The following is a 26,568-nucleotide window of genomic DNA, read 5'->3' as shown; positions in this document are numbered from 1 at the left end:
AAAGAAACAAAACAGCAATAACAAAATCAATCAGCAATAGCAACATCAAATGTCAAAATAAAGTTACATATTGTATTGTACTAAGATAAATACACTTGAATAATAAAAAAATAGAAAAAAAAAGTATTAAGCATGCTTATGTGTCCAAGAATAAATCTGCTAAAGCACTGCGCTTGATATGTTCACCCTTCATGGCAACATCTGTGAAAATAATCTGATCTAGTTGTACACCTCTTTGAACAACATCTGGAACACCAATAGTTTATCAGTTACTAATTTATCTTTCCTTTGTAAGATAAATACCCATTACTACATTATGAAATATAAATAACAAAGAAGAATTCAAATATTATGCATGTAAATGATTTCTTTAAATGACATAACAGAAAGCTGATTCTCTAAATTTAGCAGAACCAAGACTCATTCTTCATTGTATAGAAACTTTGGTACTACATAAGAAAACAGACATCCCAGGTATGTTTTGGAATGATACTAAAAAACTATAACATAATTTGACATGTTTTTTTTTTCTTTTGGGGGAAAGTAGAGAACAGTGTGATAGCAAATTGCACACGGTATCTTGATTCTATATATTTATTTTGCATATAAATGGTTTATAGAGTCCAGTTACCACACCAAAAGGGGGACATAATATGATGTATAGTATATAAATGAATAAAGTAAGAATTATTACGTTCGTGCTCGCCCCATTTGCCATCAGAAGGAGCTTTGTACAGCATCCTCCCTAGTGGGGTAAATTGATCAACTGGCACATCTTCAGCAGAAATACCCAGTTCATCTAATAGCTTCCTCTGTGCGGCATTCCTTGCTCCTAGTGATTTAAAAAGATAATAATCAAATTTAGAAGACATAAGCTTTGAATGGATAGCCAAATATCTACTCTGCAGAAATATATTACCAAGGGCCTCCTCAGCGATAAGCTCAGATTCACGGTAGAGTGGATGGCTGCAACAGGTGTTTGTCCACACAAGGGGAAACGTTACCTTTGTTGCAGAACGTTGCTATACAGATAAACAGACAGAATATCATATCATGATACTTATGTTATCGAATAGATGTGCACAACAGATACGAATTGGCCTTCAATATAACTAGCCACACGCAAGACGTTTTGGGAAAAGGGAAAAAACATAGAAAATAAGAAAAGATATGTAGACATGGTCATGAGTGCATGAAATTTCAGTAATATAGAAAACTAAAATGGGAAATAGAATATGACACAATTATTCAATTTATGCCCTCCTAATAGATAGGTTAGATCTTGACTTGGTTCTTTACATGACACTTATTACTATAAATGTAAGCACCTAGGAGGGCAGTTCAAACAGTCAGGTCTGTTGTTTGCTCCCACAAGATCTAAGGTTCAGGTACCTAATTGGCAAATCATATAGCTTGATGTCCCTCAAATATTGTAAGCAATACCTAAAGAAGCAACTCGTATTTCGAGTTGAACAAAAACACACTGAAAGCCCTGTGTAGCAAATTTTCCTTTTCAATCTTTTCCATTAAGTGACCTACAGGGTACAAAAGCATTAGCAAACAACAGAGGTCCAGTTGATCCAACAGAATGAACATGATCTATATATAAAATATATGATTTGAACATGTAGTAGAATGCCCAGAACATGAATAAACAGTTCATTTCCATAACATGAAGGTATCCAAAATCAAAAGAGCATATAAGATTTAGGAAGGATAGAAAGCCTTGGAGTATGCAAAATGCAAAGTACCATAAAGACGTGACATAATACCCAAAAAGAATTGTGCAGATCAAATTTTACTTACAATTATATTTTGTATCATGACCAACAACCTGGTCATTCTCATCCACTAAAATGCATCTACAAAAAGTTCACATAAAGAAACATAATCAGCTCCAGTACAACACAAAGAAAGATATGTAGACCAATATACCAAACAGTAATGTTATTTTTGTAACAGTATACCAATATTTTAATCAAACTGATTTCTTGACTCTTCCTTTCGATAGAAAATTATACACAGGAACAATGTTAGAACAAACAAGTAAAAAGCCAAGGATTTCTGAGATGTGAGATTAGCTTATGGGACACAGTAACAATAAAAATGAGATAGTAATTATCATAATATTGTACAAATTAAAGGCACCAAAATCACATTTTTTGTGAGTCAAATTTTGTGATCAATATATGCAAGGATAGTGAAATAAAGAATTTGATCACTTGATTGTAGAGTGCAGAACAATAAAATAACAGATCTCATAAATTACTATAAAGTAAAAAACAGTTTAGAATCACAAAAGAATACAAGATTTTGATCCCTAGTAGAAACGTTTTTGGTCACAACAAACCAAGTATTAATGATACAATAAGAAATATTACTAACTATCCCTAATGAAAATAGAACATAGAAATTTCAAGGTAAAACCAAATCAATTAACAGCAAAACCCACATACAAATATCCAAAATAAAACAGAAGCTACAACAAAAGAGCTCCATACCGTTTCCTTCAAGGTCTCTAGGGGTTCACTCCGTTTGAAGCCAAAACATGGGGAAAAGTGGCATAAGAGGGAAGTCGAGTGGACTTCACTCCTTCAATTTGACTGCACAGAGCAAGATACGAGAACCATTTAAACAAAAAGAAATAAATAAATTGCTTTACAATAATAAAAAAAATACACAAACCAGGAATTGAACACCCATGGCACCCCATCGCACCACCATCTCCAGCCCATGCCACCCAGTCGACGTCGACTATAAAACAAAACGAGAGAGAGAGAGAGATCTTTACCTGCACCAACGAGTCTCCGGGTCCACATCGTCGAGCCTCCGGTAGTCCCGCTGAGCCTCTGTCAGCCCCGTCGACCTCCACCGTGGTTGAAGCCTCGTATATCCCCTCGCCGTCGTAGTTGAGGGAGTAGGAGAGAGAGAAAGAAGGAGAGGGATCGGGGAAGAGTGAGTGAGGAGACCGGCTTAGAGACAGGGTTTTGGGTTTAGGTCTAGAGAATAGAACGGGAAGAGGGAAAAGGAAAGTATAACACTACATTTCATTTTAGTTTGCCACTTAACAATTTCATAGCCCGCCTTTTTTTTAACTTTCATTTTATTTACCGCTTTTATTTTTACATTAGATATTATAATACTTTTTTAATAAACTTATATTTATGTGTTATGGAATGGGGTATTTGGTGTAGTGAGTAGAATAAAGGCACTAGTTTCAATTAGTGCAAGTGGGAGTTTGTTGGGGTTTTATGCCCTAATTATAACACAATTTCTTTGTAATCTCATTTTATTATCAATAAAAAAATAGAAATCATTTTTGACTTGGTCAATCACTTTGCTCACATGTGTTTATTTTCATGATTATTTGTTTAATATAAACTTCTATTAAATCCTGAATATATAGCTAATCATATTTACAGTGACATATTCACAGTGGAATATAAATATGATTACAGGTTCAAACATAAGTTAGTCCTAAGATTAGTCTGTGAACGAGATTTACACTGACTTGCCAATCTACGATATGATCTACTTACACATTGCAGTGTTATATTCTTTCCATAACTTCAGCAAAGTAGATAAGATCTGATGTATTTGTTACATCGGACTTGACTGATATTGACAGTATATAAGATAAGTAAACATACCATTATTATCTATTCTAGTCATATCATATAGTTGACCATAGGTCAATTCAATCTCAATTCTGGGTGGTTAGTAATTTAATTGATTGTATTATTTGAGTTCTTTGACTTGTTCGTTACCAGCTTACCCTACGGACTAGCCCATACTTACATCTTGGGAACTCAGTAGTATAATTGAGTGGGAGTGTTAATCATAGATATGAACATCTATAGCTTCTGATGAAGAAGTAAAATGATGGTTTCCTTTTAGTTTGGTTCAATGAGCTAAATGATAGAGATCTCATTTCAGTAATTAATATTAGTTTACTGAAATATCATTTACAAGGAACTAAGTGTTAGAAGGATAAAATACAATGATGGGTAAAACAGTATTTTAGTCTCATCTCATTATAGACCATCTATAGAGGATTGAGTGATAATTATGGTTGTAACAATGGTAACTAATAACGTATCTATATTGCTTATAGAGTGTTCTATGAAGTCAAGAGTGAAATTTTGAATATTTAGTGGAGTCACGAAGAATTAATAAGTTAGTAAATTTATTTGTAAATTTATGATAAGTTATTGGAGCTTGATTTCATAGGTCCATGGTTCCCACTGTACCTTGGATAAAATCATCTAGATTGTATCAATTAATTTATTTAATTATCAAAGTTGACTAGGTTAATTTTGGATAGTTTCAGAGAGTTATGCAATTTAGAGAGGAAAAGAGATTTTAGGGCTCATTTATTAATTAAGACAAATTAGTGTCTAAATTAATAAATAAGTTTAAATCAAGATTAAAATTATATATAATTAATTTGATAAAGGGTTTAATTAATTAATTAATTAATTAATCAATAGAAAATCATACAAGGCTTGATTTTAAGTCCAATGAGCTTATAATTAAATGGGAAATTTCACGAGCCTAAAGCCCATGATAATTTCGACCTAATGGCTGATATTACCTATTATTTTAATGATTTTTTAATTAAAATATGTGATCTAATTGAGCGTATAAAAGGAATCCTAAGTGAGAGTTGAAAACAGATTATCAGAAAATCTAATTTTGATGCTTTAGGGTTTTAGACTTTCTCTACAGCAAAAGTCCTTTTCTAAGCCTCTATATTATCTTCTCTTCTTCTCTTTGTATCTATCTCATGTGTTGAGAATTTCTCACTCTAGTATAGGTGATTCTAAGGATACTTTGGAAGACTGTGATGAAATTTGATGATCGGTTCAGTTTCTTGGTGATACCCTGCGACATAAAGGATTAAAGGGTTAGAGAAACTGAAGGATGGACTTGTTCATTCCACTGCGTATAATGAAAGTGTTCTTATCATTATCTCTATTTAATTCAATTATAGAAACATGCTCTAGGTTTTCTTATATTAATTTGTTTAGTATCTGATTCACATGAAAATAAATAAGATCCTGTATAAGTTTTTCCAACAAGGATCGTGCTCAGGATCGACATACGCTATTTGCTCGAGACTCAAGGTAAGAAAACTACACCTTGGTTGTGATTAGGGCTCGGGCCCCTTTTAATGAATATGAATGCGGTTATGACTGTGATTATTTTATTAGGCATGCTTGTATTTGCTGCATCTGATTATGTGTTATGCAATTTATATGTTTGATTATATCTAATTTGACAGCTTGGTCTAAGGGCACCGAGGACAGCAATAAGCATGTGGAACTCAGGCCATTTTGGCTAGGGCAACCTGGGAGTGTAATATGCACTTAGCTAGACCAAACATCACCTAAATAATTAGAAATGCAATCTGCACTTGTCTAACTCATTAGTTGTTTAAATTGAACTATGTGTTTGTTTGAGCAGGGTTGTTACTGCTAAACTTGTTGATTAATTGTATCTGTGGATTTAAGTTTTCTTATCGAACCTTGGCTCATAGGTGCTATGTGGTGCAGGTAAGGGAAAGGGAAAGCTGGACCATCCATGAGTTGGAGAGCTTTAGGGGCGGCGTGTACATTTCCAGCTGCTCGACTGCCACGGCCAAAGATTCAACAAGGACTAGAGCCAAACCTTAATTTTGCCGATTAGGCCGCCTTATGTTGTAATTACTTTTGGAGTTATAAATTCCTTGTAAACACTTATTTTGGGATTCCATGTATAGTCTCAAACATTTAAATTAAAATAACTATTCATATGATCAAAAGTTTTAAACCCTAATCCGTTAATTACCCTTAGTTACACATTTATATCCAAATGACTTGATTAGCAAGTCCAACACTATTTAAAATACATAGTGTAATGGTCTTGGCTATCCAGGGCATTACATCAACCCAAATGACATGACTAGAAACTCGTAATGCTCATACCTCGTGCGAAAAGCTATCTTCGAAATATCAATATCCTTGATCCTCAGCTGGTGATAACTAGATCGATAATCGATCTTCGAGAACACTATCTTACCCTGAAACTGATCAAACATGTCATATATCCTCGGTAGTGGGTACTTGTTCTTGATAGTCAGGTTCTTTAATTCCCTATAATCTATACACATCCTCTGGGTCCCATCCTTTTTCTTCACAAACAAAACTAGCACCCCACTGTGAGAGCTAGGTCTGATAAATCCCAAGTTCAGTAATTCCTGCAACTGTACCTTCAACTCCTTCAGTTCTGCCAGAGCCATTCTGTATGGTGTCCTCGACACTGGTTCTGTACCTGGTGCCAACTCAATGACAAAATCAATCTCCCGGTGCAGTGGCAATCCTGGTAAGTCCTTAGGAAACACAACTCACACACCAATTTGGTCTCCTCTGGTCCCACTGGCATGAGCTTAGTGGTACGAGGTCCATGCATAGTGCCAACAAAAACAAAGGGGTCCTCACCCTCAAGCTCAAAAGTCACCATCTTCTTCTTGCAGTCTATAGTCGCCCCATACCTGGCTAACCAATCCATTCCAAGAATCATGTCGAAATCATCCATACCTAACTCAATCAAATCTACTGATAGTTCTCTGTTGTCTATTATATTATTTCATATAATATATGTTAGATTAAATAATGTGACAAAATTTGATTTGTTACACATATGTGATTTGTCAAACCTTGTAACATATTATTGGGAGTCACAAAATTAAACACATGTGTGTGCCAAAATGTGACATATTTTGGAGTTACAAAATCAATTACAAATTTGTAACTCCCAAATATTACCCAATAATGTGTAGATTGTATGTTATACATTTGAGATTGGATTTCACAAAGCCATTATGAAATATGGCTGTTGGAGATCTTTTTTTAACTCCCATTAGGTGTTTGGAGGTTAAAAAATCATGTGGGAAAGGATTTGGGACGTTTTGGAACATTTTGGAAAAATGACATTTTGTGCTGAAAATAGCCTGTGGCCACGGCCACTGACATTCCCTAGCCGCGGCCTAGGGGACAGAAGCCAGTGGTTGTGGCCACTAATAGTCCTGGTCGTGGCCGGTGAGGCTGGCAACAAATTTGTTTTTTCAGTTTTTCCAATTTTAACGATTCTAACATCACAATAACTCCCAAATCTCCATTTTAATTCTATAAAAATCTAATTAAACATTGGTAACAACCATGGGGGCTAGTGGAATTTGAAATTCAAAGGGTATCTCGAAACTCTATAAATAGAAGTCTAATGCTCACTTGTAAGACAACTCTATTTCTATCCACTAAAGCACTTGGCTAGAAATACATCAAAATGCTTGATTATTCTAGAGAGCTACTTCCAATATTAAGATAGTCCCTTAGTGTTTGAGATAGGGGGAGATAAGCTGTTGGGCAAAGGTTGTAAACCTTGTTCAAGCTGGTGATTCTCAATGCTCTTCACTTTGGTTGTATGAGTGAGAGTATTTTACTTTTTTGTTCTAGTTATTTTTTCCACTATTTCTTTTGTCTTCTCTTCTTCTATTTTCTACTTACATATTTATTTGTATCCTTTGTTTTAGAGTTGTAGTTCTTATAATTTTCTTCTTCCTCTTATTTCTACAGTTACTTGTATTTTGATTATTTAGTTGTAATCTTATTTAATCAACTACCTTGTCTATTGTATTTTTTGCATAGAGTTGTAATAGTATTTCTTATTTTCCATTGAGACAATACAAATATCTCTAACAATTAAAAGCTTACAACCCTTGTTTGTTTCAATGGAAGGAGAAATCATAGAGATCTTGTGAAAAGATGGTAAGATAAGGTAATATTCTTCTTTGTTTCTCTTAGAAGATCTAGTGGCTCTCATGTGGTGATAGAAATAAGGAAACTTATATGAATAAGTGTGTAGTTGTTAACATTTAACACAATATTAGATACATTGTGAGATAGTTGACACAATGTTTTGTGAAAGTTAATGCGTGATCCTTAGAAGTGAACTTTTGACGTGATTTTCATAATACAGGGATTATAAAACTTATATGTATATGCTATAGGTGAGATAGTATTACATTGACATGAAAATTATGTTTTGAGATTTTATAAAGCATGATAATTTGGTAGTTTTGACATGATTATATATTGATGTTGTGAATCAATTGATTATATCAATATGTTGATATGAGAATTATTGTATGATATTTGTGATATACTTACAATTAATTATGTGATTCAAAAGGCATGTTAATATGATAGACATATGTTGACAAATTATGTGAATTTACATTGAGACATAATTATGTTATTATATAAAAATATATTGATGTGATTTTATAGTTTTCCATATAATATAATTATTAATGTGATTAGTAACAATTTATTTGGTAAATAAAAAAAATTATTCGAGAATTTTAATTTTCTCATTTGAAGAGATGAGCATCTCATTTTATGAAATAAGAAAGGATGAACCTAAGGGGTTACATCTTTTGGTTGAAAAATATCTTGCTCTATTGGATCTAGGTGGATCCAAAATTTTGAGATAATATACTGTCCAATAGACTTGCAGTCTAAAGTGTGGGAAAATAAAAATATATATATATTTGAGAATTATTTAGTAACAATAAATCTTAAATAATGTCTCAATGAGGAGACATTACTAAATTGGAGAAGCAATTTTGAATCTTTCCACCAATGGTGAATAAAAGAGAACTTTATTCGTTTTGGTTAAAGATGATGATATGTTTAAATTAAGAAATCAAAGTGTTTGAATAAATCAATGAAGGTTTATTTTCTTTGATTTAAAGTGTTTAAAAATTGACATCTTCATTTTAATTTGATGAGAAAATCAATGGATGTCAAATTGGTGTTTTCAAAAGAATCTCAAAGAGACTCTTAAGAAATACACAAAAGTTGTTTAAGTGATTTTGAGATTATTTAGACAACAAAAAGTGAAAATTAGTGATTATTTGTTTGAGAAATTTTCACATGACATTTGTGTTCACATATTTTATTTTGTGAAATATATGAAAGAAAGAAAATAAGTGAATGTTATTTTTAAAGGAGTGTGTTTTGCTTTAGCAAGTAAATAAATCAAGACAAACATTGAGGTTTTTATCTTGATCTATTGAGAGTTTATCAAGTGGCTTAGAGGACTCATGATAAACTTTGAGAATTATAAGTCTAGATTTATCTTGGAGGATAAAGGACTTAATAGAAATGAAGAGATTTCTATTTTAAAGTGGTATTTAATCAGCACTATGTGAAAAATGTGGATGTGATGCTCCAAAGTTAATCAATTTATTTTGTTGATAATAATTGATTAATTTGGTCATCCTATCAAATAGGTGATTTGGAATTCCACATACTAAATCACTTTGGCTATATGTGTATAGAATGGATAAATTTAGACATGCGTGGTGTTTAAAGTTATTGTTTGTAATATTTTGATTCAAGAAGGAATAAATTGAAAACATAAAGAAGAAATTTAGAAACAAAGAGGTTTCTAGAATTAATATTCAAATGTTTATCTTGGATATTGAACTTTAAAATAGTGGGGGTGTTGACTATGGTCAAAATCACTATTTTAAAGGGGTAACTATTTTAATCAAACTATGGCTAGCAACAAAGTTTGAATAAAATAATGAGAGTGTTTAAGTATGCATACATGAGCAAAGAAATGACTCAAATGGAATCATTTCTACATCTCAAGGGATGAGACTTAGACTCCCTAAAGAGATTCACAGTTGATGGTAACCTATCTTAATGCTAGTAACCAAACTAGTATTAGGTTTAATAGGTAATAACAAGTCAATCAAGTGAATAGTAGTAATACCCAAATTTTGTCCCATCTAAGATATGAGTACTAGTGTGTTACCAAAATGAGGGTTAAACCCCAAAGGTTTTTTTTAATAGAACTCGGTCTTGAAATGACAAGTATTTTAGGGTAACAAAATACTATAAGAGTTCTATCTATATAGACTTGGGGGTAGTTCCACCCCTCATGAGATTTAGGAGTCATTCTCAAGAAAAGTCTATGAATGGAATGTGCACATGGCCATTAGTGGTGCAAAAGCGAGACATTGAGGTCTCAAGTGAACATAGCAAATGTGTGTGTGTTATCATTGATTTGTTATCAAGGGATAGTGGTTTAATGCTTCGACAACCAAATTTTCAACAATCTTTGTGATAATTACACTAAGGTAAAATTCAAGTTGAAAGACATTTTACTTTATGCACTAATGCAAAGGTTCCATAGAGAGTGATTATTTAATCAAGTGGGAAAATATTATATTTTAATATAATGTTTGATTGATTAAATAAGTGTTACAAAAAGTGATTATTTAATCTAGTGGGGGAATGCTATATTATTTCATATAATATAATGTTAGATTAAATAATATGATTTTTTACACAAATGTGACTTGTCACACCTTGTAACATAATATTTAGAGTCACAAAATTGGACACATGTGTGTGCCAAAATGTGACATATTTTGGAGTTACAAAATTAGTTACAAATTTGTAACTCCCAAATATTACCCAATAATGTGTAGATTGTATGTTACACATTTGAGATTGGATTTCACAAAGCGGTTATGATATATGGGTGTTGGAGATATGTTTTTAACTCTCATTAGGTGTTTGGAGGTTACAAAATCATGTGGGAAAGGATTTGTGACGTTTTGGAATGTTTTGGAAAAATGACATTTTGTGCTGAAAATAGCCTATGGTTGCGGCCACTGACATTTCCTGGCTGCGGCCTGGGGGACACAGGCCAGTGGCCACGACCACTGATAGTCCTGGCCGCGGCCAGTGAGGCTAACAGCCAATTTGCTTTTTCAGTTTTTCCAATTTGAATGGTTCTAACATCCCAAGTAACTCCCAAATTTCCATTTTAATTCTATAAACATCTAATTAAACATTGGTAACAACTATGGGGGTTGGTGGAATTTGAAATTCAAAGGGTATCTCAAAACTCTATAAATAGAAGTCTAATGCTCACTTGTAAGACAACTCTATTTCTATCCACTAGAGCACTTGGCTAGAAATACACCAAAATGCTTGATTATTCTAGAGAGTTATTTCCAATATTGAGAGAATTCCTTAGTGCCTGAGATAGGGGGAAATAAACTTTTGGTCAAAGGTTGTAAACCTTGTTCAAGTTGGTGATTCCCAATGCTCTTCACTTTGGTTGTGTGAGTGAGAGTTTTTTACTTTTTTGCTCTTGTTACTTTTTCTACTATTGCTTTTTTATTCTCTTCTTCTATTTTCTATTTACATATTTATTTGTAACCTTTGTTTTAGAGTTATAGTTCTTATAATTTTATTCTTCCTCTTATTTCTACATTTACTAGTATTTTGATTATTAAGTTATAACCTTATTTAATCAATTACCTTGTCTATAGTATTTTTGCATAAAGTTGTAATAGTATTTCTTATTTTCAATTGAGACAATACAATTATCTCTAACATTGTTCACCACCACTGGTAATGACCTAACCGATCTCCTAGGGACTACTAGCTCCCCAGTAGGAAATAAAGTCTCAAACCCCGCAGTATAAGAATCACAAGGTCTACACAAACTATCAATGACTCTACTAGAAACAAATGACTGTGTAGCACTAAAATCAATCAATACAATATATGGAGTACTAGCACTAGAAAGTTGACTTGTCACTACTGAGGGACTAGTCTCAGCCTCTGCCCGACCAGGGGCGGGCCGTGACTTGGCCTAGTGGATTGCGGCGCATGTGCTTAATAGAGCCCAGGGGAGGCTCTGGAATGGTTTCAAGTCGCGACTTGATCCTGCGAACCTAACTCCCCCGCCTTTTTTCTCAATTCAAACCAGCCAAATCCTTCACCAATTCAATCCCAAAGTTAAAACCTCATCAAATTCCCAATTACACAATCCAAAATATAAACTATCAACCAACTGAAAAACAGAGCAAAAACCAGGAACTAAGGCTTAGAATTCTTACCCCAATTACAAATTAACCTCCTGTCAATTGCTGAACACAATTCCTAAGTCCCAAGTTTTAATCTTCCTATTTGGCTTCAAAAGTTCAACCCAAGAGAGAGAGAGAGTGAAAGAAGGAGCTCTATTTTGGCTGCCTAAACCTTCTACAACCAGCCATCTAAGTTTAAACATATCCCATGGTCAAAAGACCAAAATGCTCTTAAGCCCAATTAATTCCTACACAGCCACCCAAGGGCAAAACAACCATTTCTCACTTATCCCGCTAATCATAGTTAACGTCCTCTGATTCCCGTTATTCCCAATATTCTCAAATAATAATTAAATCATATCCCATTACCCATTCATTCTCGATAATGTACTAAACATCAAATTACCCCCAAACTTACCCCGAGCCTGAGAATTAATCCCTTTATGACCAAACCACTAACTTGCGTTCTAGGATCGTCTCATGACGAATAGCTCGAACATATCCACATTATAATGTGGTCTCATCCATAAATCATAAACATGCACATACATATACAGATATGCAATATCATCATGCATTTAATCACGTGATTGCATAATAAATCAATTGTGGCCCTCCTGGCCCCCTAATCCAAGCATAAACCACATTAGGGAATTTGGGACATTATAATTTTGACCTTGGTTATCATCTCTAACCTCGATCTCTGCGTTAGCTAGTCGAACTGATTGCCTTGGACGCATAGCTCTCCAAGTATATCTGCAGTCAATGACTCGATTGATCGATCAATGATAACAAGTTTTAGAAGTCACCCCACGATCTAACACCAACAATTAAGCAAATACATGCAACCACAATGCTTATAAACATTTCAACAACACTAACATACAATAGCAATGCTAATAATCATGCCTTTTCATGTACACATGCCAGTCAAGGGCCAGGCCCTATCAATATATTTCATGTTCCCTAATAAGACAAGAAGATAAGGAAGTTATTTCTTATTTAACTAGTTAAACACATAACCACATAAATAGTTACCAAAACCTGAGTCGATCTTGTCTTTAGCGACGAGTGTACATGCCCAGTTAGTCTTCAGGAACCCTTAAACCTAGACTGCTCTGATACTAATTTGTAACGCCCTATATAGCCAAGACCATTACACTGTGTATTTTAAATAGTGTTGGACTTGCTAATCAAGTCATATGGATATATACGTGTAACTAAGAGTAATTAATGGATTAGGGTTTAAAATTTTTGATCATGGAACAATTACTTTCATTTAAAATTTTAAGTCTATATATGGGATCCCAAAATAAATGTTTACAAGCATTACAACTCCAAAGGGTAGTTACAACACAAGCCTAAGCGGCAAAATTAGATTTTCACTCTAGACCCTCTTTGAATCCTTGGTTGTGGCGGTCAAGCAGCTGCATATGTACACGCCGCCCCTATAGCTCTCCAACTCATGGCTGGTCCAGCTTCGCCTTTCCCTTACCTGTACCACATATCATCCGTCAGCCAAGGCTTAGCAAGAAAACTTAAATCAATAGATTCAAATAAGAAACAGAATATAAATAACATGATTAGTATTAATAACCCTACTCAATCAAACACATAGTCCAATTTAAACAACCAATGAGTTACACAAGTGCAGACTGCACTTCCAATTATTTAGGTGGCATTCGAGCCAGACAAGTGCATACTGCACTCCCAGGTTGCCCTAGCCAAAACGGCCTGCGTTCCGCATGCTTATTGCCGACCTCAGCTTTTAGACCGAGCTTTCAGTTCAGATATAATCAGATACACAGTTTACCTAACACACAATCAAATATAGTGTATATACAAGCATGCCTAATCAAGTAATCACACGCATAATTATAGTCATATTCATTAACATGGGCCCGAGCCCTAATTACAACTAGGGTGTAGTTTTCTTACCTCGAGTCCCGAGCAGATAGCGTATGGCGACCCCGAGCGCGATCCTTACTCTCGAGCCTACCGGTATAACCTAGTCACAACATAATAACGAAAAATCATTCAGAACTAAACTAGTTAAAAGGTTCGAGATTAATTCCTAGCCTCTAGGACCTCAAATTCTACTAAACCAGGTAATAGAATCCTTCTTGAGCCTTTAGGTTTGAGTTCTTGTGATAAAAAACCCTATTTGCCCAAATTCCCCTATTTGAGTTGCGGTGCCCCTCACAAGCGTCGCGGCTCTCTACAAGTCAGAGAGCCCCCACCTTGTTTCAGTGAACACGCGTCGCGGTGCAACCCACCAAGCGCTGTAGTGCCAACGTAATTAAGAGAACCGCCCTATCCCCTAAGTTCATGCGGGCCGCAACTCTCCATGAATAGCGTCGCGGTGCAACCTTGTGAACGTAGAAAAGTTAGCAATTTCATAAATCTCAGTCTCTCCCAAATCCCCCTCTAAACTCAGTTTCCACTCCAACTTGGCCACCCAAATTATTCCAGCAACTTAGGTTCACAATAGATAACAAGCCATAACCTCTAAAACATCCCCAAACACCAAAATTGAAGAACTCCCCAAGAACTTAAAAAGGAAAGCTCAAAACTAACAGAAATTGATAGAGGAGAGCTCACCTCAACCACAACGAAATTACCAGCTGACTTCCCACACCAAGTAGCCTCTAATCCCTCCAAGAATTACTTCTAAGTTCAAAGTTCAAGAGCTCTCTTCAAGGATCAAAGGAACACCTTCAAAGAAGAAAAGAGAGAAAGAGAATGTGAGTTGAGTGTTTTGTTTTGGTTCTAATTTATGAAGGCTTCTATAGCCTAAGTCTATCTCAGGTTAGGGAAATGACCAAAATGCCTCTAGCCTTAATCTTAGTCCTTTAATGCCTCCAAGGGAAAAATCATCTTTCGCCACCCTTTTCCCGTTAAACCTAAAATTCCAATTAAGATTCCCAATTAATCTCACTTATCTTTCAAGCACTAATATTATCCCTCACTAATAATTCAAACTCTAATATCCCCGGTAACTCACCAAACTACTAAAATACTCCCTAAGCTCACCCCGTGCCGGGTATAACTCCCCGTTGTGACTTTTCTGCCAAATTGCTCACAAGGATCGCCTCGTGCCACACATCTCAAATATATCCACATAAGAATGTGGTCTCACTAACAAAGCACATATAATTTACAGTTATACCCTCAACAGGTCAAAATTACAAAAATGCCCTTATTAATGAAAAGGGGCCCACATGCATACTTAATACACACCAACATGCATAAGTATTCATATCAAAATATAACTCATATGTGCCACATAATCACACATACATTCAATTAAATTCACATATTAATCAATTTATGCTCTCCCAGCACAGTAATCGAGGCAGTGAGCCTTACTAGTGAATTTGGGACATTACAATGGACAATATGGGGTGCTAGGTAAAAACATGGACAATAGGGGTGCGATGGAAGTGACCAAAAGGAGAGTCACATGGGATGATTGGACAATAAGGGAGCCATTATCATATGTTTTGTGATTATGCTTATGTTTTATATAATTTTATGTTTATGACATATGTTATTATGGTTATATTTTCATATGACTTATGTTGATAATGATTTCTATAAGGAAAATATGTAATGAATTTATGTTGCTTATGCCTTATATTGTGTTTTATTTTCTTGTTTGTTCTGTATGAGGAGAACGTTGTAGCGGGACCAATCCATTGTGTAAGTGTGTACTACTATGAGGGGCCATACTACCAAAGAAAAGATCCTGGAACACCATATAGCTTTTATGTTTTCAGTTTTCAATTTCGTATTATACAAGAGAGTTGTAATTTGTTTCTTACAGTTTAATTTATTATCCAAAGTGTATTTTATTTATAAAAAAATAATCGGGATCCCGCCCAAACTTTATTTTAGAACTTGTATTTTAAGAATTTTTCAAGCACAATTTTTCCTAGATGTTGCAACACATTAATTCAAGAAGTTCAGGGCATTACATATCAATTGATACCATCTGTTTGCGAAAACTATATAGTTTGGTACCCTCCGTGCATTTATATTTTTAATATTCTCAAATTACCCATTATTTAAGTGATATTTTTCAATTATTTTATTATTTTTGATTGATTTAAATATATTTTCAGAATTCATAAAATAAAATAAGTATTTAATTAAAAATTTAATATAATTTCAATAAACAAAATAATTTTGAAAATAAATTTAATTAATTAAAAAAATTTGGAATGAAAAAATTAAAAAGCTAATAGATGTTTTATTAATTAACTTTAAATAAACCTAAATTTTAATTTAATTAATAAAAAAACATATATCATCCAATCTCAGCATCATCATTTTAGTTCCCCACCCTCCTAATCTCAACCTTATTTTAGTAATTTATTTGAATTTCCATTGTTTTATTAATGTTAAATGATTTAAATATATTTTCACAAATGATAAAATAAAATAAATGTTTAATTAAAAATTTAAAATAATTTTAATAAACAAGATTAAAATAAATTTAATTAATTAAAAACAAACAAAAATTGGAATTAAAATATTAAAAATCTCATTAAAATCTTATTTAAATAAACCTAAATTTTAAGGTGTCTAACACCATATGAAGTGGTATCTTAAGAGTGATTATCGATTTGTAATATTATTTATTAAATTTAAATATATGAGACTCAATATTAAATTGCACTAGAGGTATTCATCGAACTGCCCACACCGCATCACACGGCACCACAATTTGCGGTTTGGAACCTTTCGCGGTGCAGTTGCAATTTGTATTTTTTCCAAACTACGCAGTGCCATACCGTTTGCGATTTTGAATTTTATAAATACGGTTCAAACCACACTGCATATCGTTATATATATATATTTGTTTTTTCAATTTTATTACATTTAAACTTAATACATATATATACATTTATTGTATAATATACACAATATCTATAAAATTATTTTGTTTCATAAAATGTTAACACATATTCTACTTCAGCCTAAAGATATTCCTCCTTAATTAAAATCTTTACTTCTACATCACATTTTTATTTGTAATTAGTTTGTTGTATTTTTATTGTTTTGCTAAAAATTTATTAGTTTGTTGTATATTTATTATTTTGTTAAACACTTTTTAGTTATGAGTTTTATTATGAATCTTTATTAATTATAATGTTTAGTTGTTAAGTTATTTGGCGATACGTATAAACCGCCTATACTACACTGCCTCACATCGCATTTTCGCAGTGCAATTTATGCACTTTGTGGTTTATGTGGTGCAGATTGCAGTTTGAAAAAATACTCAAATTGCATATGCGATGTGGTCCAATAAATTAGCAAAAATCTGCATCGTCCATACCACCAACCCCCTATTTTGCACCAATATGAAATTTCATGTTGTGACAATACTTGTCATTGAATATTGGACGGTGACCTAACTTTTTCCAACTTATGAACAACGGCACAAAGATATGAATGGGCCGGTGCCAATATATTAATGTGACCTAAAATGGAGCACAAATTTCGGGTAGCCTAGAGCTTGCTAGGTCTAGCCAGAGATTGGATATATAAGACATAGGAGAGTGTATTTGTCATTTATGTATGTGGACCACAACCCACATCATTAATTAATCAATTAATGTATCAATATATTATTTTTCGAACGGTGTGTAGGCACACTGCCCAAAATCCCAAACGTCTTCGAATGAGAGAAATATCGTGATGAGAAAGATTATTGGCTTCCCATGCATGCATGCATGCATGCTTGCATATTTTACAGCAATTTCTCAAAAACCAATAACCACGATAAGAAACATACTGCTCAGTCTTCTGACGTAGTGACATGCATTTATGCATGCTTTATATCTGGTTTGAATAAATAGTTTAGCATTATTACTCCCTTGTAAAATATTATCGAAAAAGAGATAACTAGTTATGAATTCTATATTATTCTTAGTTATATGTGATCGGATTATAGTAATAAACCATATCATTGTGAAATTTTAGTAATATTTTTATGTGTATTTAGTGGTACTCATTTGATTAAATCCAACATTTTTACTCGAAATCTATCAATTCCAATTAAATATTGTTTATTGGGAATCATCATCAATTCTAATGCAATTTGCCCTAAAAATTCAATCCAATTCAATTATAATTGGATTTGTAATTAGCTTGGATCAATTATTTTATCTTTACACTTAAATTTTATTATTAAAAAAATTAACAAATAAAAAAAAGTATACAAAAGAAATCATGCAAAAAATTAAATACTATTTAGCAAAAATACTAAATGAAGTCTTTACAATGATCACATTAAGTCGTCGAAATATTAAGTTTACTACACAACCATTAAAATTTAAAAAGTGATGTGCCTGTCAAAATCAACTAATAACTAAAGTACTTAGATGGTAACAAAATATGAACACAATAACAACAACATCTTCAAAGTTCTAATATAGCATTAAAAAAACAACAACAATCCAATTAAATATATTTATATATAATATAATATATAGAATATATATATATTAATTGTAATTAGATTGGATCGGTTCCTAATTGGATTTTCACACTCTCATCCGCTAACCGATTCAATCCAATTAACATTAAACTTTTCAAATCCAGTCCAATCCAATTGTAATTGGATATCCAACTTTTTGTAATTTGATTGATTTGGATTGGTTTGAGGTAATTAGATTGATTTGGAACCTGAGTACCCCTCTAAGATTCAACCACAAATATGTTTATTGGTGGTACCAGGGCCGAGCCTGAGTGGTAGGGGCCCTCAACAAAATTTGTTATTTTTTTAAAAATTATGTTTTTCAAATTGTTGTGGCTTTTATATATGCAAAAAAGATTATATTTAAAAAAAAAAATGGGTCTCATTATGTGGGGGTTCTAGGCACAGATTTGTCCCACCTGTGCCCAGCCGGGCCTCGATGGTACCCACAGGATTTTGATCCTTAATTGATCTTTCTTTTGCTTGAAATTAATACTATAGTTTTCCTTATTGTAGTATCAATATTAACTATATTATTGAGTATTGGTAAGAGCAACTTCAATCATGCATTTTATATTTTAGTTAAATTTAGTAAAAAAAATATTTTAAGAGTCACTTGAATATTTTTTTTTTATGGAACACACTTTGTTTTAATAAATATACTTTTTATTAAAATAATACTAAAACAACAATAAAATATAGTTTAGCTAGCCATAGAAGCTCTCTATATTTGAAGAGCCAAAAAAATAAAAGTTAAAACGGCTAAAATATAGCTAGCCCCTTGGAGTCACTACTACAAAAACAGGCTTTTAGGAAACTTTTTTAGGGCACTCACCTAGATGCAAGTCCTAAAAATAGTTCCTGATCTTTTTAGGACACTCATTGAGAGTCCTTAATGAATTTTTTTTAGGACATGCGATGCCAGCCCTAAAAACTGATGTGTGTCCTAAAAGACTATGAGCAAATTTGAGTCAGTGGAGACTTTTAAGGGCACACATTGAGTGTCCTAAAAGAATATTTAGGGCTCTTAAAATGATTCCTAAAAAAATAATAAACAAATAAATAAATTAATTAAACTTTTATTAATAACTAAATTAAAAAAAAAAATCGCTCAGCTCATTTCTCTCTCTCTCTTTCTCTCTTCATGCGTCGTCTCTACCAAGGTCGAACGGCCTCACTCTCATCGTCGGCCACTGTCACACACCAGCCCAGTCAACGTGTTTTCCCCTCAAAACCCCCAACCCCCGAAGAATAGCATCTCATGTGCGGCCTAAGGCCCTCAAGAGGGCACTCGAAGTTCTGCGATTTTGGGTTTCTCCCAAACTTTCCGAGCACTTTCCGGCCACCTTAAGCCACCACGAGCTGAACCACTACCGCCACCACCACCATACTCCTTGTTTCTTGGGCTTCATAACCCACTAAAGAATCAGACTCAATGGTCACTGGAGTTGGAAGTCAATGTTCGTCGAAATCCATGGTGATTTCTGAACCTTCAAGCGTAGATCCGAGCTATCCTGAGCCATTTCAAACTAAACCACTGCCACCACGACATTTCCCTTGGCTTGGGCTTTAAAACCCAGTAGTTAGTTTTCCGAACCACCACCTTTGAATGGAGGCGGCGGCGTCGTCGCCTGAGCTTCGCCATGGGTCTTGGCCGGCGACCACCACCGTGCTTTAGGCTTCAAAACCCACCAATTAATTTTTTAAAAATTAAAAATAAAACTTTTCAGAACACGCAATGCAAGTCCTAAAAACATTCTCCGAGTCCTAAAAAAATCTCACTTTTTAAGACTCTTAAATAAAGAGCTTGCGTCCCGCAAGTCCTAAAAACTTTTTTGTTAGCCATAAAAAATCTTTTTTGTAGTAGTGAGTGATAAAAAATCTTTATCTTTTTTGTAGTAGTGAGTGATAACGATACAAAATAAGTTACCTTTTAGCTATTTTAGCTAAGAAGAGAAGATTTAGTTAGTATCATTGGAGATGTTCTAATGGGCAGCAATAATGTTTAACATCACCTAACATGAAATACCGTTTATTGGTACAATTTGGTACATGATCATGAATATATAAGACGTAGATGCCCAATATATAGCAATACTCTATTTTATTTTCCGGTTGTACATAATTAGTATCGCACACAACTAGTACCCTTAACAAATTAGTGAAATACATTTTGAAGACGCGTAGTATGATTTACTTTATTTATTTCTATATTTACTTTTGAGAATAGATACATATATTAGGCTATTCTGCCAAACTACAGCAGAAGCACAATTAGGAACAGTTCCAAACCAAGAGCAATCAAGAAAGTCTTCAAAAGTATAATTAGAAATAGCATGAGCAATTAATTAATCTGATATTTTTCTTTGGAATTCGGCGAACAAAAGTAACTCCAAATTATTATATAAATGTTAATTTAGGAAAGTGATAAATATTATTTTTTTGGTAAGTTCACTCTATATATATGTATGTTTTATCACTATATATATATGTATATATATCCTAATTAATTGCTAGCTAAATAGTTCGATTAGTCGAATTAATATTATGATGTAATTATATTTAATAGTTTTTAATCAATAATTCTTCAATGCTTCAATTCTGTCATGAACATGGATTTCGAGACTTCTGTTCTGACCAATCCTATCAGACCAGACACTCACATGGAGTAACTGTAGAATTGAAATGAAAAAAGTCAATTAAAAGCATTAAGATAGTTGACTAGCTATACCTAATTACTACCCAACTACTCCATCATTTACCGTTCATGGGAGCACATGCTGTGTTTATTTATTTTTCACCTTGTAAAGAACTCTATATTATATATATAAAATTATTAAGGTATTTCTCTTGAAATACTAATATAGGTTGCATCAATTTTCAAAGTCCAAAAAAATAATCGTACTCTTTGTCACAAGTCCCCACTGTTTTTTCTAGGAACTCTAGAATCTAGAATCAACACTTGGTTAATTGTAATTTCAACACTGTACAAAACGACACTATAAAAAATGTAGTCTGCAACAAAAAAATAATATTCATACTAACAAAAGATTTAAGAAAAGACATTATTATTATTGTTAGTTTGAGTAGTGTTATTGTACGTGGACAATTAATAAAGCTTCAAACTTTATTATTATGAATCCTATACAACAAAATCACTCATCCCATTTGATAAAAAGTATAATATATAGAGCATTGCTATAGGCACCTTAGATCATCTCTAATCTTATACAAAAAAGATTTTTTAGGACTCACTTTACAAGCCTTAAAAAAGTTTTTAGAACTTGTAGGGCGCGAGTCCTCTATTTGAGAACTTTAAAAAGTGAGGTTTTTTAAGATTCACGTTGCGTGCCCTAAAAGAATGTTTTTAGGGCTCGCATTGTGAGTCATGAAAAATTTTATTTTTAATTTTTAAAAATTAATTGGTACCCAAAGCTCTCGCCAGAGCTTCGATGATGACGGCGGCGCCACCACCCTACTGTGGTAGTTCGGTTCGATCCTTTAGTAGGTTTTGAAGCCCAAAGGACAATGAATGCAGTGGTGGTGGTCATTTGGCTCGTGGTAGCTCGAGCTTTTTGGAAAATACCCAAAAAGTTTCGGAAACCCACATAGTCATCGAACTGTGGAGGCTCCGTCAAGAGGGCTAGGGGGCGCGTGCGACTAGGGGCTCGCAGGGCTGGGGGTTTTGGGAGCCGGCGAAGATGCCTGGGCAGCGCGTGTAGGAGGGGGGCGGCCGGAGAGCCGCCGTACGTGGCTAGCAGCAAGTTGCAAGAGAGAGAGAGAGAAAGAGAAATGGGGTAAGAGAGACGGAATCCAAGGAAGAGAGAGAGAGAGAGAATGGGCTGAGTTTTTCTTTTCTTTTTTGATTTAATATATAATAAAACTTTTGTTAAAAGATATTATTCAGACTTTTAGGACACATAAATTTTTAGGGCTCGCAATGCGTATCCTAAAATAAATTATTTAAGGACTTTCAATGAGTGTCCTAAAATGTCCAGGAACTTTTTGTTAAAAAAACCAAACTCTTAGGACACACAATAGTTTTTAGGACTCGTATATATGTGTCCTAAGAGAAATTCTTTAAGGACACTAAATGATAAGTGTCCTAAAAAGTCCAGAAGCTATTTTTAGAGCACACATCTAGGTGATTGCCCTAAAAAAATGTCATAAAAACATGTTTTTGTTGTAATGAATGGAGTGCCAAATTGGTAATGCATTGTTAAAACATAGCTCACTTTACAAAATTTGCTACAATGGTGTGCCAAATTCCAAAAGTTGTGCCAAATTTGGCACATGCTAAAAGTTGAACCAAATTTGGCACACAATATATCATGGTGCATATGTTGCATCACCATAAATGCTACACATTTTCATTTACTTTTATATTATTTTTATTATTTTTATCTATTTGCATTAGATACTATATGTTTTACCTTATTATTTTATTATTATCTTATACTATCAACAATAAAATTTAAGGAAAAATTATTATTCTTTTGTATATTTTCAATAAATATCAAATTAACATTAATGAAATATTAGCATATTATCTTTTTGTGCCAAATATAGCACACTATTTACATTTCTCATTAGAGATGGTTTTAGGGTGTTCAACACCATAAGATGTGACATATTTTCATTTGTGCAATTTAATAGTGAATTTCACATATTAAAATCAAATATGTAGGACTCCATATTCGTTTGCACCAATAGCGATATAGAGTGTTGTACTTGCTAAGGTATACTCTTTAACAATTCTCTAATATATAACATGATCATCTGTATTACTATTTTTAACTTGAGAATTGCTAAGGGGCACTATTGGTGACCAATACTACAAGGATGTGACATATCGCTATTAGTGAAATCTAATATCGGGTCTCACACATTTTAATTTAATTATTATTATGTGTTAACTTTTATAATGCAATTCAATAATTCTTCCAACTCTTAACAATAATAACTCTAATGGAGTGTTTGTTTTGAGTAGTTGAGTTGCCTTGGAAAGTGTAGATGAGTTTAGGATGGAGGTAATATTAAACTCTTGTGTACAAAAGGTTTCACTTTACCTTTAAAATAGATGTGGGACCTATACAAATTAATCATTTTACCCCCTTAAAATTTGAACCAAACATAGGAATGGTTTTAGATTATCGTTCACTTATTTACTTTACCCATACCAAACACCCCTAATAATAATAAATTCTTTTAATTAAATATTAGGATTTGAAGTGAGGTATCATTATTATTATTATTATTTTTTAGGTGAACAACAAATGTATATACAGGATAGTTTTAATTATTTGACATTCTAAGATCTTGAAATTGGTGACACGTACAGATAAATATAAATAATATACATATATATTTATATATATATATATATAAATATATATATATAAAGGGGAATTCTCTTACAGAGGCTGTCAGTGTTTACAACCCGTGAACAGTTTTCGGCGGGATTTTTTTTATAACTGTGTATATTGTAGCTATTTAGAGCATCCTGCAAATTTTCAGAAAATTCCGAATAATTTACAGTACCGAAAATTAGGTTCAAACATGTTGTTGCACGCCTGACTAATTTTTTTTATGTGCGTGGAAAACAACATATTTGAACCTAGTTTTCGGTACTGTAAACTATTCAGAATTTTCTGAAAAGTTGCAAGATGCTCTAAATAGTTACAATATACACGTTCATAAAAAAAAGTCGCGCCGAAAACTGTTCACGGGTCGAGAAACACTGAAAGCCCTATCGATAGGGTTTAAAAAGAAGCCACTGTAGAATTGTCATATATATATATATATTATATAAATCGGCTATTTTTCCTTTCCCTATATAAACACACTTCGACCCTCCATATTTTCCACACAAGTCATCAACTCAGCTCTAATCTGAAGTAGTATACTCTCCCAAAAGTTCTCTTTCTTCTCAGTGACCAATCTTTCCTATTCCATCAAAATGGCCAATGCCAAGTTTGTTATTGTGTTAGCCATTGTGGCTCTTGTGGCTGCCGCTGTGCCAATGACCGAAGCCCTGACCTGCGGTCAGATCCAAGGCTCATTAGCACCTTGCTTGACGTACCTAAAGAGCGGTGGTGCACCAGCAACCGGCTGCTGCAAGGGGATCAAAGACTTAGTCGCCATGGCAAAGACCACCGCTGACCGCAAAAGTGCCTGCAATTGCTTGAAGAACGCCGCCTCAAAGGTCCCTGGAATTAATCCAACTTTCGCCTCTGCCCTCCCTTCCAAGTGCGGTGCCAACATTCCTTACAAGATCAGCACCTCCACCAACTGCAACAGGTATAAACAATAATGTTTTTATTAGGGGCTCGGGAATGAATCTTGTTCGGCCTAATTGAATGCTCGAACGATTTTTAATTATTAATCAAAAATTAAGTTTCATCCCCGAAGTACAAAATGCAAAGCTGTATGTTTTAGTAGTCAAGACAATGTTTTTAAATATTTCTATTTAAATTTGTTATTACTTGTATATTGGGACTAAAATATGTCCATATTCTATTTTCATAATTAATATTTAACAGGTTATGTAATAATTTTATGATATGTTTTATGTGACAGTACCAAGATAAAATTTATGTTTTTACTTAATTCTTTGTTATCAAATATATTGTCACCGAGTAATACATCTGTTGAGAATATTATTTCTTTGTTCTTAATAACTTGCCATGTTTGTCAATTTTTTTTGCAGTGTCCGCTGAAGTCATCATCAGTGGTAGAAGATGTTGATCTGTTGAGGCCATTTATAGGGATATAAGAGTGACAGTAGCATATATATTATGAAAATAAACAAAGTAATACGTATTTTTGTACTATGTTTGGATGTGTCTCCACTTTTTTGAGCATATCTCAGACAGATGTTGGTTTGTTTCTGATATTTTGATGAGTGTTTTCTTCGATGTTATATTTAAGAGTCAGTTTTGTGTTTGTCTGCAGCTTTCATTGTGCAAAGATCAGAAAAGTGTTCTAAATTTAAATTATTTAGATATATAAACGTGTGTGGTTCTTATTATCTATATACTAAGTTTATATTTCTTTTCAACTGTGACAATTAAGTTTATTAATCCTGCTAAAAATGTGTTAATGGATTTACAATCACAAATAAATAAACCAAAATAAAACCAAGCAATTATATCAAACTCATTTTTTTATTTAATTAATGAAACTGTGACGCCCCCCACCCACCCTAACTAGTGACTAACTGTAATTCTATCCATTATTTGAAAGGATTTATGAGAAATTTTACAAGGAAAATACTTATTTAGATCAAGTGTGATTTATTAATCTATTATTGACATAAATATATAAAAATACTCTACTTAAAATGTTAGCTATTGGTTCACATAACTAAGTTTCTAGCCTTTCTATTCTTGGTACACTACTACAAAAAATGTTTTTCTTTTCGGTTTTTTTTTCTTAATACACTGCAGTTTTTTGGAGTACCTCAGTGTTTGAGACCGCAGATAAAAGTAATAAACAAACCGCAGATAAAAGTGTTCTTTTTCTCTATGGTTCACTAAACCGCAGAAAAATCATTTTTTTTTTATTTTTGGACGTACTTCTTTATATATATTTTCTATTTTGTTTATATTACCTAATTTTATTAATAATTATTATCTACTCAAATATTACTATATTTTCAATTTCGTTTATATTACCTAATTTTATTAATAATTATTATCTACTCAAATATTACTATATTTTCAATTCCGTTTATATTACCTAATTTTCAATTCCATTTATATAGCTAAATTTTATATAATAATATAAAATACCTAATTTGATAAATTATTATCTAATTAAAAGATAACATATTATATATACATTCACATATCATACAAGTAGTTTGTATATACATAATAAGAACATACAAATATCATTTAACATATAAGTCAATAAGTCAGCAAGTTACATACATATGAAAAATTAGACTTTATAAATAAATGACATTAATCTTGCTAACCAATCACTTTGTAGTGGTAGTAGATCGTCTTTGACAATGTATTCATTTTGTCAAACCACTACAAAATTGAAAAGTTAATATAGATTAGATGATTAGATGTTCTCAACCTTCTGTTATCTCTGCAGTACACAATTTCATCTCAGAACCTACTTCACTACGAATGAATAT

At 33.1% G+C, this 26,568-nt stretch overlaps 1 protein-coding gene, 1 long non-coding RNA gene and 1 pseudogene across 2 annotated transcripts; 1 reads left to right on the top strand and 2 right to left on the bottom strand.

Moving 5' to 3' along the window:
- Positions 1–585: 585 nt before the first annotated feature.
- On the bottom strand, positions 586–6,079 carry LOC133800192 (isopentenyl-diphosphate Delta-isomerase I-like; annotated as a pseudogene).
- A 7,129-nt stretch (positions 6,080–13,208) lies between these two features.
- Positions 13,209–14,676, bottom strand: LOC133802208 (uncharacterized). The gene is made up of 3 exons (XR_009877189.1): positions 14,537–14,676; positions 13,874–13,943; positions 13,209–13,430 (listed from the first exon to the last, which is right to left on the bottom strand). It is a non-coding gene; the product is annotated as an uncharacterized LOC133802208 (long non-coding RNA).
- A 9,592-nt stretch (positions 14,677–24,268) lies between these two features.
- Positions 24,269–25,449, top strand: LOC133800664 (non-specific lipid-transfer protein 1-like). The gene is made up of 2 exons (XM_062238694.1): positions 24,269–24,719; positions 25,129–25,449. The coding sequence occupies exons 1-2, from the start codon at positions 24,379–24,381 to the stop codon at positions 25,136–25,138; spliced, it is 351 nt and encodes a 116-aa protein (XP_062094678.1). The 5' UTR covers positions 24,269–24,378; the 3' UTR covers positions 25,139–25,449.
- The last annotated feature ends 1,119 nt before the right edge of the window (positions 25,450–26,568 follow it).

Source organism: Humulus lupulus, chromosome 9 (genome assembly GCF_963169125.1).
Source record: "Humulus lupulus chromosome 9, drHumLupu1.1, whole genome shotgun sequence".
Taxonomy (NCBI): domain Eukaryota; kingdom Viridiplantae; phylum Streptophyta; class Magnoliopsida; order Rosales; family Cannabaceae; genus Humulus; species Humulus lupulus.
Note: the sequence above shows the minus strand (reverse complement) of the source record. Positions and strands in the feature narration are given on the sequence as shown.